General features: G+C 29.1%; 1 protein-coding gene across 1 annotated transcript in view; it reads right to left on the reverse strand.

The window, feature by feature from the left end:
• LOC101494285 (protein DETOXIFICATION 27-like) overlaps positions 1–2,286 on the reverse strand; it is a 4,292-nt gene extending 2,006 nt beyond the window's left edge. The window contains exons 1-3 of the mRNA XM_004501621.4: positions 1,945–2,286; positions 482–1,023; positions 2–69 (exon numbers count right to left, since the gene is read on the reverse strand). Coding sequence (XP_004501678.1) covers positions 2–69; positions 482–1,023; positions 1,945–2,229 — 895 coding nt within the window. The 5' untranslated portion in view covers positions 2,230–2,286. The remainder of the gene's footprint in view (position 1; positions 70–481; positions 1,024–1,944) is intronic.
• Between the last annotated feature and the right edge of the window lie 13,537 nt (positions 2,287–15,823).

The raw sequence follows: 15,823 nt of genomic DNA on the forward strand, positions 1-15,823 counted from the left end.
ATTGCCACATCAGAGTTGTACATATAACCAGACATTATAAGCAACATTCTGTAATAGAAGTTCTCTAACCTGAAATGCCACATATAATACCATTTTAAGAATATTAACAATCTCAAATGTAAGTAAAAAGAAGTACATAAAAAGGAAAGAGTAAATACCCAGTATGATCCTTGAAATTGTCGGAATGTACCAATCTAGCCCCCCACGCTATAGTATTCTAAGATGATCCTGAAATCGCAAAATATTAATCAGGTTTGTCCCTCTGTTGGTATTAGCCGCACCATAATGATATTAAGCTGGTAAGACCGATGATGAAGGGATGCATATGATAACAGGTCCCCTGAGAAAGGGGCAAACTTGATTAAAATTTTGCAATTTGAACAATCATTTTGGAACATCAATAATGTTGGGGAGTAGGTTGATACCGTCCTACAATTTTAGGGACCAACCAGGGTAATTACTCGAAAAGGAAAATACTAACGCAAGCATGATCCCAGAAGCGAAAGAGAGTTTAAAGAAATCCCAAAGGCCAGCAAAAGCCTCAACAGAAAACCCAGTCCAAGAGTGAGGACACCCACCAAAGAGTGTATACACAAGCATTCCAATAACTGAGACCCACCAAGAGAAATCAATAGTAAGAGCAATCCCAACAATCCCAATTCTCATCTTATAAACAAAAACCCAACTCACTAACACATGAATCACAAGTGCTCCCCCTGAAACCAAAGCTATAATCGTGGTTTTCAACTGACACTGCAAGAATCTTTGCAATGAGAATTGAAATGGGAAGCTCATGTGAAACGGAATCAACCAAATTGCAACCAATCCCGCTTGCTCCGCAACTGCATCAGGCTGTCCTATGAACTTCAACATGGGTGTGGCAAACACAAACATTGGCAGCAACAAAATCGAAGACAAGAACAGAACAACCCAAGAACGTTGTAAATAAATACCCAACATGTGGTGCTGTCCCGCGCCGTAAGCTTGGCCACAAAGGGTCTCAAGCGCACTAGCCATTCCAAGCTACAAAATTTAAAAAAAATATAAATATCTAACATAACCACGACTATACCATCATTTGGAAAAGCTAATATACTAAGACTTGTATGGATTTGCTTACTTGAGTTTATCTACTAGCATAAGCACTTGTGATGCTGGTTGGAAGAGCTTACAGAAATAGTTATGTCCATAAGATGTTTTCAACTTATTTTCATAAACTCTCCATTATAGTTTATAAAAACAGCTACAAGCTTATAGGAAAACAGATTCACTTCATTTCATCTTTTGTTTTTGAAATTAGTTATAAACACTTGTGTTATACTAGTGCTTAATCAAGTTGTTTATCCAATCATGACCTAATATAGGATTGAAGGAATTGGAGGCACTAAAAAATCCACTTCAAATCCTTGTGAAGTATAAAATAGTAAACATAAGAACAACGGAAATGTTTGTCAAACACAAAATCTAACATACAAACAGAAAATCCAACATCAACACCCTACGTATATACGGTTTTTGAGCATTATATTGTTTCTTTTATTTCTACTTGGTTCCATCGACACTCACATCCAGGTTGTATTTTATACAGTGTCGGATATGGTGTCCGACTTTTGTTTGTCTAAATAACACACCACTAACAAACAAGTATAATAAAATATGTAAAATCTTAGTATCAAGTTGTGGAAGAGAGTAAAATTGAGATAACTTTTGTATTTACCAAATGAGAAAGATAATTACAATAGTATAGTATGTTTAATGAAACTTATATATTCATATTAGAACACCTAATTTCTAACTAAGATAACTAACTTGTAACTAATTTTACATCTCCACTAAAATATACTAACATTTGCTTTTCTAAAAAACACACACATAATCCAAAAAAATGAAAATTTGATACTAAAGTAATAGACAGAGAAAGTTGCTATTTATTGTTTGGCATACCAAGAAGCCGAAAGTGATGGAGATGAGGAGGGTGCAAGCAATAGAAATGGCGGCGAGGTCGAGATCGTTGAGATGACCGGCGAAAGATTGAGTGACGACGGTGATTGAGAACATGGCGAGACGTGTGAAGATGGAAGGGGCAGCAATGTGCCATAGCTTCTTTGATTCCAAACATGTTAGTTGGATTAATGAGTGGCTGTTTGGTTTAACTTGTGGTTTTGACAACGTTGACTGTATCAATGGATGTTTCTCTGTCTCTGATTCATTTGGGATATTGTTTTCCATAGACTTTGCTTTGCAATGCAATATAGATTTTGAAGGAGACCGATAAATCAATAAACAAAAATTTGAAAACTTTATCACCGATCTTAAATATAAATATAAATTTTTTATTGATGTGAAATGACATGACTATTTCTTTAAAAAAAATCTATTTAGGATCAAATTTAAAATATATTTTTTTATCATTTAATAATATCGATGAATATTTATAATATATTAATAATGTAAATTTTGCTTGTCAATAATTAGTGAGTTTATTTCATTAAGTATATATGATAAAAAAAAATAGATTAGTCTTAGATGTGATTTGAGAAATAAATAACTAAATAATTATTTTAAAATAAATATTTCAATTGTGAATTATTTTAAAGATTTTTGTTGCATACACTAAAGTAACAATGTCGATTTACAAGAAAATTGGGGTTTGAATTGCAAATTCACCTTTTAAAAATTTCTGCTAAAAACTTAAGAAAATAACTCAAGATTGATCTTGGTTGTGAAAACAGAAAACGGAGAACGTTCTTGGTTTTAACCAGAAAACGAAGAACGTTCTTGGTTAGTTAAAATTAGTAATTCTTTTTAAGTTTTTAACATGTTAATCAATCCAACTGAAAGGAAATAGATAAGGAAAGAGATACCAATATATCCTAGTTCACCCAACTTGGGTTACGTCCAGCGCTCACAACTATGAGATTTTCCACTAAGTGTTTAAACACAAAGAGTCTTCTTGATTTTACGGCACTTAGCACAGATCGACCTTGATCTGTTTCAAGCCTTATTCCTTTCCACCCAGAAAGTAAATACAACATCTATCTATCTTGATATGATTCATTACAATCTAATCAAACTATAATTAAATTGTTATAGTTTGAGTTTTTACAATAATAATGAGAATGTTTTGATAGAATCTGAGATGTCTCAACTCTTGTTTGAGATTCGATTCTTTACAAAGAATTCAGTAGTAACAACACAATATGATGTAGAGATTCAGAACTACTTCTTTTTTGTGAAAATGAGAATTTCAAGTAGGTGAATGTGAATGATTTGTGGTAATTAACAACACTTGAATTTATGCCTTAATCCTGGATATTGGTCTTCCTTTTGTAGGAGATTAGAAGCATTTAATGATGGTCAAAAGAGTTGTTGGTAAAATTGTGTCAGTTTTGACCAAAATCAATATATGAGATTAAGATAATTCAGCCTTTGAATGATTTGAATTTGTTTTAACTGAGTCTGTTACAGCCTTGCTTAAACCTTTTGTCTTATAGTTAAAAAGTCTTTGAAACTTCTCACTTAATCATTGATGTTACAGCTTCGATCTGGAGCTTTGAATCTGACCAAAATAGTTTGGAGAGTGATTATAAACCTTTGCAAAAGTAGGAAGATCGCTACTGGAATTCTGCAGAAAACGGAGTTTGATTATCAATCTGGTTCTGGAAGTTTGATCTTTCCGGAGATTTGATAATTAATCCGAAGTTCATGTTTTGATCATTATGGGTGTCTTTGTAATTTCTTTGAACAGATCAAGATTGATTGAACTTTTCTGACAGTTTGGCTGAAGAGTTTTCATACTGTTTCAATTGGCATGTTTCGAGTCTTTTTATTTTAATGATTCTAGAACCTTCTTCTACTAAGATAAAACCTATTTGTTGCTTGCCATGTACTGATGATCTTAGTATAAAATTATGAGACAAAAGCTTCGTTGAAATAGTGAAGATTGATTGGTAAAGATGTTGTGACGATCAGTTTTTGAACCTGGAGATCATTCTCCATTTTGTCCAAAATGTTCTCGTTTCTTTGTAACTTCAGTTTTTAAGTTTTTTTTTTTTTTTTGCTTGATTCCTATCTTTAAATTAATTCACTCAAAAGGACATGTTAAATCAACATAACAACTTAGAATCATAATTAATATTTTTAATTAACCTTTATTTATTTTCATCAAAACTTTAATTTGAGAATTTGTTTCAACATACCCTTTTCATTATTATATTTAAAGTAAATAGACAATTTAATTCTTCAAATCTTAAATATTACTTAAATTAATCTCTAAATTTTACATATGAGTAATGTTATTTGGAAGCATAATAAAATATAAAAATATAATAAAAATTATATTTTATGTTAATAAAAAATGAAAGTATTATTTTTGTATTAAATATTATATTTTACTAATATTATTCATAATTTAATAAAAAAAATGACTGTGTGGCGGTTTAAGAAGACATGGAAATATATGACTTTATTTTTGTTTAATTTTTTTATCAAACAAAGAATGACTCAATTTGTATGGAAAAAAAATGACTCAATTGCAAAAATATATATTAGTCGAAGACTGGATAAATTATTTTAGTTTCGAGACCTATTTAAAAATTATCAAATAAATTAGATTCTTACAAACTACTTAAACTTAAAATAAACTACTTTTCATGTATTTTTTTAAGAAATAGACTACCTTTAGTTGTAACTTAGAGCATCTATAATGAAATAATTTTCCATTTAGCATCAAGTTAAATAGTTACTCTCAAATGAATTAAAATATTTAGATGTTTATGGAGAAGAGTGTCAACATAAGGACCTTATCTGTCTTTTTTTGTTTCTATCTAACCAAAAAATTAAATAATTTTATATATATATTCAATTGTTTATATTTAGAATCAGTCAAAAATATGTTTGTATCTCGAAAAAACTCAAATTACAAAAATCTCAAGTGTACATGCTATTAAAATACGTACGGTTAAAATTTAATTATCTATTATTTTTATTATAATTTTTTTTCATTTAATATTATATATATATCGAGAGAGAGAGAGAGGAGAGTCATTAAAGGGCAGAGCAAAAAGATTAGGAGTAATTCTTTTTTGTTACAACAACAAATTAAAAACATTTTTTCTTGCTTTCCAAGTTTGTTATATTTTTTACTTTTGTCAAAAAAAAGTTTGTTAGTATCGTATTCAAAAAATACAAAGTTAGATACCATATATGTAGTAAACTATATATGGCAAAGGTGCGATGCACAATTGCACATGCTTTAGTTGAAAAGGGTGTTAATTAATTGGAAAGTAGTTTAATCTCATTAATTAATAGATGAAATTGTATTAATTAATTAATTTATTTTTCTCGAAAATGGTAAGGAAATATTTTAACAAAATTAAAAATATTTTTAGAGATACTGCGTGAGATTTTTTTTTTTTTAGATAAATATTATGTAAGAAGATTTTGTCTTGATAAGCCTTACGATAACCGACAAAGGCTTCATATATTTCTAGTATTATATTAAATACATCAAGTAATCGCAGAAAGTTTATGAATGTCTTTACCCAAAATAAAATCTAAAGTTTGTCAACTCCTATATCCATTAATTTTATTTCTTTTCCAATTGCGTGATGAATGCGAACATGAGTTTAATTATTTAAAAATTACATAGTTATATATTACTGACATTTTCTGTATAACTTATATACATATAAGTAACTACATATATAATTAATAATCTACATGAGTACTAAACTAAACGCACGTTTTCAAATACGAAATGAAAATAAATTAAAATTTAATTGATATACACAGTCAATATAATGTGGGATATAATATAATATAATGGCCTCCTCAATATCTCAATAATTTTTTTAATAAAAGTAATTTATAAAATATTAATTAAAAAATATATTACATCTTTTAATTTTAATTTTAATTGTAAGGGTTTTTCATTTCAGTTTATAAATATATAAAAATCAAACTAATGATCTCAAAATAACAATCAAAATTAAGTATATATTTTTTTCTAAGCTCGAGTTTAATTCGAATAGAACCGAATAAACTTAATCGCTTTTCGAGTTTAATTTGAATCGAACCGAATAAACTTGATCGCTTTTAATTTAAGTATAATTTCACTTCATTTAAAATTAATCATCGATATCTGAATAAAGTTATTAGACTATATCACTAGTATTATTTTAAATATTTGTTGTATTTAAGGATTTTTAATCATTTATATATTATTTTCTAATTTTAATTTAAAAAGTGTTGACATAATTGTTATAATAGTATAAAATATCTAGTGTTTAAAAAATAAAATTTTATATTTTTAAAATAAGTATTTTGATTTTTATTAATGTCAATTTGATTGAGCATAACCAAATCAATATACTATTCATCAAGTTTTAGTTTAATTTTGTGAAAAAAATTATAAAAATTCAACTAAACTAATTTATTTATTTATTTATTTATTTATTTATATATTTTTCATCTCTAAAGATACGAATCAAATTAATATATTGTATCAATAACTATGTCACTAAACTAATCTTTTTATTTATTTATATGTTGTATCAATATGTGCAACTTTTTAATCCAAATCGTTCGCTTTTTGAGTTGTCTCTATTAAAAGAAATTGCATGTAAATATATAATAAAATATTATATTTATTTTTTCAATTAAAATTTTATCATAATTATTATATCAAATTTTTTTACAATATAAATCAATCACAATTATTATATCATTAAATTTTTTATTTTTACCATAATTACCTTATAATTGTATCCATGAATAATTGTAATATGTGGATTATGTAAAACTTTTTACGATGTATAACAATTAAAGCACAAGTCCTCCGTAATTAATTTAGTTGGTGAGTTAACATAGTATACCAGTTTTAAGAAGAATCACCTCCAAACTCAAAATTTCAAAACCACTAATTTACTATAAATAAATAAATAAAACAAATTAAAGCGCAAAAGAAAAAAACAGTACGAAAGCAAATCAAGTTGCCCACAACAAATTTTATAAAAGTGAAGTGGTTTGTTCGTGCTTAATTCCCCTGGCTCTGGGAGCAGCTTCTCAAGTTGTCTAAATTAAACTATTATTTGTCTAAAACTATATAGTAATTAAACTCGTTTTATTGAGATTCCAAACTATTTAATCTTTTTGTAGTTGTCCACCAGCACAAGAATTTTAAAATGAATCCCACGAATTTAACGTTTTTGAAAGCATAACTTTGCATCACCATTTAGTTGCATAACTTGCAACACTTAGCTACGTACGTAGAAAGTGTCATTAATATTTGACCTCAGAATAATAATAATATTACCTTTGAATGATATTATAATAAACTAAAAAATGAGCATTACCAAAAAAAGTTAAGAAGTATATGTTTTAATTTTATATGATTTCTTATGTGAAAATTAGTTGTGGTTATTTGTTGTTTCATGAATGTTATATATAAATAAACTCAATAAAAATTTGTCAATGTTTTATATATATAAACTCAACAATATAATTTTTTTTAAATAAATTTATATAAAACCCTTTAACATGAAAATATTATTTCCCTCCAGCTCAATCGAAAATATGTTCAAACAAAACATGCATAGTTTTTTTTTCTTTCTTTCTGTCTCAAGCAAAACGGATATGGGGTTGATTTGGTAGAAATGTTTAATGCCAGTTGAGTGATTTGGATGAGGATAATTGATGGCATTGTATGACATATAATTGATTTTATTTTTTATTTTTGGTCTGAGCATACAATTGATATTTTATTAGCGTACTTCTAATGAACTAATTGCAACTTGTACAAGCATTTACACCTATTTAAAAATAAAAATAAAAATTGTTTCATTTGCGGTCAAATAATTATTATATAATGGAGAGATCAGTATTCTCCTTATAAAATGAGATTCTGTTTTTAAGTTATTTTTGAAAATTTGTGTATAATTCACCCAATGAAATGTGACTTTATAAGTGAAATATATATATAAATTTGTATATATTAATTACACATTTATTTATCACTAAATTTTTATTATACAGTAGATAAATTATCCATAATTTTTTTAACAATTTAAATTATTCAACTTGTTAGTGTGTATTAGTTTATAGTTATGTTTTGGTTTTCAGAGCAAGGTGTTGTGGTGAATATATTAATTTATTTTTCTCTTCTTTTTAATATGTTGAGCAATGATTGAGATTGAATGAGAAGAAAATTATGAGATGTCTCCAACAAAGAGTCATAAGATTTAGAGGAAAAAATAATTTAAAGTAATTTTAAATTAATGTATTTAAATAAATAATATTTACTGTTAAATTTCAATTTTTATTAATAAAAATATATATTCAACTTAATATTAATCCAAATATATAGATAAATTGACTATTATCCCTAACTTGTTTATCCAAAATTAAATTCCATTTTTCATCCAAAAAAAACACTTATCTATCCAAAAGTAACCTATATAGATGATGTAATTAAAATAATAGAAAGGAAAACCATAGAGTGATTCAGGTTGGCAAACACTTTAAATAGAGCCTAGACATATTAAGTAATACAACACACTAAACACTAAACTCTAAACAAAAATATTAAATGTCTTATTCTTATTATTCTCCACCGCCGCCGCCACGTCCACCACCACCAAATTGCAACATGACAATGCCAAAACCACTTTCACCACCACCTCCTCCTCCTAACTCGACTCATCCTCCTCCACCACCAAACCACAACACGACCGTGCTAAAACCCATTTCACCACCTCCTCCTCCTCCTCCTCCTCCTCCTAACTCGACTCATCCTCTTCCACCACCAAATCACAACACAACCGTGCCAAAACCCATTTCACCACCTCCTCCTCCTCTTCCTCCAAACTCAACCTATCCTCCTCCACCACCAAACTACAACACGACAAAGCCAAAATCCCTTCCACCACCACCACCACCTCCTCCTATTCCCTATAACAAATACAATTGTACATGTCCTCCTATACCATATCCTCCGCCGCCGCCGCCCAATTCTTATTATCCTCCTCCTCCTCCAAATGCACTCAATCCAAATTCAACTTATGTTAAGCATAACAACAAAGCTCTTATTGCAGTATCCGCTTCACTTGGTGGCATATTGGTTGCATTTCTTCTCCTTGGTGCCTTTTTCCTTGCAAAGCTCAAAAAGAGACCTCTTGAATCTACCTCTCAACCTACAACCACTAATTTCGAAGCTATAGAGACTCAAGAAGTTGTAGTTGTTCACGGTGATGATGCCCAAGCCGGAGAAATATCTTGTGAACCAGATGCTCCTCCGGCTCATGGCCATCATCCCCACAACTATGCTTCATAAGCAACAAACGACTTCAATATCATCTACATGTTTCGATTTTTTTTTTTATGGGAGTTTTTGGTTTGTTTGTTTCTACTATAAAGTTGTTTATTATTTTCATTGAAAAAGTAAATGGATGGATTTTTGTTTGTTTTGCAAATACATAGATTGAATGGTCGTTGGAAAGTTTTAACTCATCTCGTAATTGCAGATACTATTAAACTAAATATATGTGTTGAGTTTTAATTTCGAACGTCCCATGCGTATGCGTATGTGTGAATTTTTTAAATAGTGTTTATCATTTTGTCTGCCGATAAAATAAAATATTTATATACTTATTTTGTCTTTGTTTATTATAATAAACTTTTTTTTTTAATCATCAATTAAAATATTTTCTCATTTTAAGTACTTTTTTAAATTTTGATTTGTTTTAAAACATAATTTACATTTTTAAGAAAAATAATACACAATTTCCAATACTATTTCAATTCAAATATCTATATTTTGATCCATAATAAATTAATATCTTAAGGACATTTATTAACATTTTTTTTTAAAATTATAACAAACAAATAAAAACTTCTAAAAGTAATTTTTTTAAAATGTTATTTTTTAAAAAGTTGTAACGGCAAACAATTTTATGTATGACTAAAATTCCATGACATAGTGATTTAGATATATAAAAGATTAATTCTACCTACACGATCGATGTAAAAAAAAATATTGTCGACAAATCCCAATTATGTATATTATATGTACATTGTTAGAAGTAGTTATGATTAAAATTAAATATTTTTAACGATTTAAATATTTTTAACGATTTAAAAATTATGAGTAGTTGATTATATAAAAAATCTTAATTTACACTATCAAGTAACAATATATACAAATTATATTCTTTAGATAATTTAATCCTCCTAAATATAATTTTTTAAATGTCTCAACCAAACTATTAAACTAGTCTATCTCATATGTAAGGGTGTTTAAAAAAATCAAAAACTGAATCAAATTACAGAGTTGAACTGAACCGAACCAGTTTTAAGTTTGAAAAAATTGAACCGGAGTTCAGTTTTAAAAAAATGAACCGAACCGATTTTTAGTTTAAAATAATTAGAACCGAATTTATTTTTTAGAAGTAATTAGGGGTAATTATGTAAAATTTGACCTATACTAACAATAAAACTAAGTTAAATCGATTCAGTTCGGTTCAAAATAAAAAATTGATTCATCAGTTCATAAAATAGTTCGATTTGATTTTTTTAAACTGAAAATTAGTTCAGTTTATTTTTTAAAACTGAAACTAATTTGATTCAATTTTCAAACGGTTTTAATTTAGAACTGAATTTTATTCACCTCTATTATATTTTATATAGTTTTATAGGTATTTAAGAAACAACTATAAAACCATACAAAACATAATATGTGGCGAGGTTAACTCGTGGGTATTTACAAGTACAATTTTTATCATCTCTACTACTATGGTCAACAATGGTTACAGCACTCTCGTAAAAAAACAAAAATCGGTTAGACCACCCCAAGTACTAAAAAATGAGACTATATTTCAACGGTTGATACTTTAATTCTAAGCACACCTTGTGCTGAAAATAGTTTGTTAATATATTTTATTTGTTTTTTTATAAAATAAATACAAGTCAACGAGAAAATAATGCATAACTACACATGCAAATAATGCTTATGATTTTTCATAATAAATGAATAATACTTATGATTAGTTTTTTTTGAGACAAAAATATGTATTCATTTAAATTGATAGAGCACATCAAAGTTATACAAATTTAAAGTCGCTAAAAACTAAAAAGAATGAATATGCGAACAAATTTGCAACATTATAATTAATAGTATATAACAACAAAAGACCGATAAATATTTTAACATAATCAAAGCAACTGAAATAATTATCCATGTGAATCTGAAACTTTGATGACCAAATCATTAACTGAAAATATAATGAATTTAATTGGTCTATCAATTTAAACCACAAACATCGTATAAAATAGAAAATAAAAAAGAAAACTATACACAAAAACAACTAACAAATTGATGACAAACTCATGAAAAATACAACAACAAAAAACTAAATATATGTAAAAACTATTTTTTTAAATAAATAAAAAATGATGCATATGCATGATTTCGAGACAAAATATTCCACCAAATCGCCCTTATTTAGTTAGTGGATGAATAGCAATAGAAAAACAAATGACAGAGTTGAGTGGTAAGAGAAGGCTGCCCTAGGTCATCAACTCGTGACCACATATGATTAGTTTTTATTCAATTCAATTTCTACGACATGACCATGATATGAGGATTGGGACTGAAGTCATTTGTCGTAGGTACGTTGGGGGCGCAAATGAGACACACATTTATATATGAGGGTAGACAATTTGCATCCAAATAACGGGAACGGGATACGTATAAATTTTCCAATTTTCTAAAAGACGATGAAGAAATTATGGTAGAAAAATATTAATAATACACCACTTTTTAAAATATGTTTTTTATTAAAACAAAAAAATATATGATTCTACCGAATTTATGCATATACCTATATAATTTATTATATTCCACTTAAATTTCAATTAAAAAAGTTAAGATATTTGTACCCAAAAAAACACTTACGTTTTAATTAATAAAAAAAATGTAAAATACAATATATTTTCAAATTATTTTTTCTTGTATAAAACGTTAGAGATAACTGTTTATGTTACTTTTATTCAATCTGATATCTTTTTTTAGATTAATTGATTCCAATTACATTGAGGATAATCGAGTTGGATCGATGAACAATACTTCATGATTTTGACGTGGGAAGTATGTATAAGGACCCTGATGTTCTAAGTGAGTAATTATTTAAGGTGAAGGAAATGTATTGGAATATATTAAGTATATTTTTACTATATTATACCAAATGTTATATAGCATGTGAGCATTAGGTCTTTTGAGAATGAAGAACGTCTATTTGCAACGAATGTAACATCGTAATTCTCACATTTATCTATATTTAATTGTTAATATTGAAGTTAAATGATTTATAGAGTTGAAACTATTGATAATCAAATACTAAAATTTGATAATCGGGCCTTTGTTTAGAACAGTTGCCCCAAATCAATTAAACTAAAGTTTTATTCATTTAGTTGAACCGAGTGAATTATTTATATATAATGTATAAGTCTTAAAAATTTAAAAGCTTTAGCTACATGCTTCTCTTTTTATGAAGTTTATATGTAAATCAAATTTTCAATATGGACAAGGCCACAAAGATCCAATTGTTTCTGGACCAGCATTTACATATCTTAGACAATTGGCTATTGTACCCCCCCATTTAAACCTATACCCCCCAAATTGTTGAAAATCCAATTTTATCCTTAAAAAATTCATAAAATTCATTTACTCTCAGTTAAAAAAAATTACCCAAAAATCTGACCTTCCTGAAATTTCCGGTAAGTTGCATCGAAATTTCCGGTAGTTATAATTGTTACCGGAAATTTGAAAAATGAAATTTCCGGTAGTTTTAATTTGAATACCGGATTTTTGAAATTTCCGGTAGTCATTTTTTGTTCACCGGAAATTTGGTTTTTTGAAATTTCCGGTAGTTAACCCGGAAATTTCAAAAATCCGGTACTTAATTTTTTTTTTTTTTTGAATATGCTTTTAATTTGTTTGTTATTTTATTTGAATTGTTTTTTTGAACTAGGGATGGAAAACACACGACCAGTATTTATAGATTTAACTGAAGCATTTACAACTGATCAAATTTTTGAGTCACGAGAAGCTGTCATATCATGGGCAAGAGAGATAGGTCGACAAAATCGAGTAGCAGTTATCATTACTCGATCAGACGTAGAGACTGGAAAGAGAGGAAGAAAGACAAAAGTAATTCTTGGTTGTGATAGAGGTGGACAATATAAGTCAAATAAAAATGACACAGGTACTTCAACTAAAAAGTGTGGATGTCCGTTTAAACTTAAAGCGAGACCACTGAAAAATGATGAAGGATGGATTATTAGTTTAATCTGTGGACTTCACAACCATGAGTTAGTAGCTACTTTTGAGAATAATGCATTTATGGGACGCTTAACAGAAGAAGATAAGAAACATGTTGACGAGTTGACAAAGTATCACGTTGCACCGAGACATATCTTGTCATCTTTGAGAGATCGAGATACGGAGAATGTGACTAGTATCTATCAAATTTACAAGCGACGAAGTACATACAGGAAGAATTTGATGGGACCTAGAACTGATATGCAACACTTGTTGAAGTTACTTGAAGCTGAGAAATATACTTGTTGGAGTAGGACTCATGAGGACTCCAACGTTGTGAGGGATATGTTTTGGACGCACACAGATTCCATAACTTTGCTTAACATGTTCCCTCTTGTATTGATCATGGATAGCACCTACAAAACCAACAAGTATAGGTTACCGTTGTTTGAAATTGTTGGTGTAACTTCAACTTGGTTGACATTTAATGTTGCATTTGCTTATATGGATTCTGAACGTCAAGACAACTTTTGGTGGGCATTGGAGAAGTTAAAAGAGTTGTTTTTTTCAAACACGCCATTTCCTCAGGTGATTGTGACTGACAGAGAACTGGCTTTAATGAATGCAATTAAAGTTGTATTTCCATCTTCAACAAATTTACTTTGTCAACTTCATATTAACAAAAATGTTGGAGCCAAATGCAAACAGTATATATTAAAGAAAGACATGCAAGAACCCATTCTTGAGTTGTGGAGGAAAATTGTTTATTGTTCTGAAGAGAAGGAGTACGAGGAACTTTTGCAAGTATTTGAGCAAGCATGTGTCGATAATATTATTTTCTTTGACTACGTCAGAGACACATGGTTGAATCCTCATAAGGAAAGATTTGTTGAAGCATGGACCAATCGAGTATTGCATCTAGGAAATACTACGACTAATAGGTATGTCATTAAAATTTCACATTTTGTATGATATATGATATATGATTTATGCATGATATATGATCATTACTTCACATTTTGTATTTTTTTTGTTTAAATATTAGGGTTGAGTCTGCTCATTGGTCATTGAAGAGATTTTTGGAACACAGTAAAGGAGATTTTTGTAAGGCATGGAATGGTATGAATGACATGTTGAAGTTTCAAATTATTAAGATCAAAGGTTCATTTGAGATAAGTAAAGGTCGCAAAGAGCATATACACAACAATCCATTCTTTGAGAAATTGACTTGGGTGGTATCCAAGAAAGCCTTAGGTGATATTGTTGAAGAATACAAGAGAGTCAGTTATGTCGGTAACGACAAAGATGTGTGTTGTTGTATACTTAGAAAGACTCATGGATTACCTTGTGCATGTGAGTTAGCAGGATACAAGATGAAAGGTGTTCCAATCCCATTAGATGCTGTTCATATACATTGGAGGAAATTAACCTTGAATAGTGATCAAGAGAATGACCAGTTGACAAATGATTCAGAGTTGGACATTACATCGGAGATGGATATAATTTGGAAAAAATGGAAAACACTTAATATTGCTGGAAGAAGGGCTTTAAAGAGCAAGTTGCGTGAAATAGCATATCCGGAGACAACATCAATGTGTGCACCAGTGGATAAAATCAAAACAAAAGGTGGTGTTAAGAAAAAAGGCAATAAGCCGAAGGGATATGACGTATATCGCGACCCATCATACTTTGAGCATGTTGATACTCAAGTCTCCCAGCAGGTATCCAAACAAGTCTCCCATCAAGCATCCAAACAAGTCTCCCACCAGGTTAAAAAATATTTCCACGAGTTTCCTTCTTTAATTCATCCATATATTGAAGACATAGTTAATGTTAAAGCAGATGGAAACTGTGGATATCGTGCTATTGCTGCTTTACTTGGTTATGGTGAAGAATACTGGAGCATTATACGTCGGCAGTTGTATACAGAGATTAAGTCCAAACCTGATTTATATGCTGCATTATTCAAGGAACGTTTGCAAGAAGTGACAGAGTCTTTACTTGTAACTGAGTTGGAAAACCAAGGTAATGAGAAGTGGATGACCATTCCTGATATGGGTTACGTGATAGCAACAAAATATAATCTCGTTCTTGTTACATTAGCAAAAACTTTTTGTTTGACTTTTTTCCCATTGAGGGGTGCACATAATGGAGATTTGTCACGTGATCGTGTTATCAGCATTGGTTTTGTTAACGAAAATCATTGGGTTCAAGTTAAATTGAAATCTGCATGTCCGTTACCACCACTTGCATGGCATTGGAAGAAGCATCGTAGCGATGAGTCTACATCATGGGCTATCGCTTATGCAGGACGTCTACAACATTGGGGTTCTTTAGATTTAGAAAATAATTCAGATTATATGTCTTTGGCAGATGATTGATACTTTTGAGTTGTATTTTGTTTTAAATGATATGATTGGCAGATGATTGATACTTTTGAGTTGTATTTTGTTTTAAATGATATGATTGGCAGATGAATAATAAATCGCTGAATAAATCGCTGAATAA

This window comes from Cicer arietinum, chromosome 5 (assembly GCF_000331145.2).
Source record: "Cicer arietinum cultivar CDC Frontier isolate Library 1 chromosome 5, Cicar.CDCFrontier_v2.0, whole genome shotgun sequence".
Taxonomy (NCBI): Eukaryota; Viridiplantae; Streptophyta; class Magnoliopsida; order Fabales; family Fabaceae; genus Cicer; species Cicer arietinum.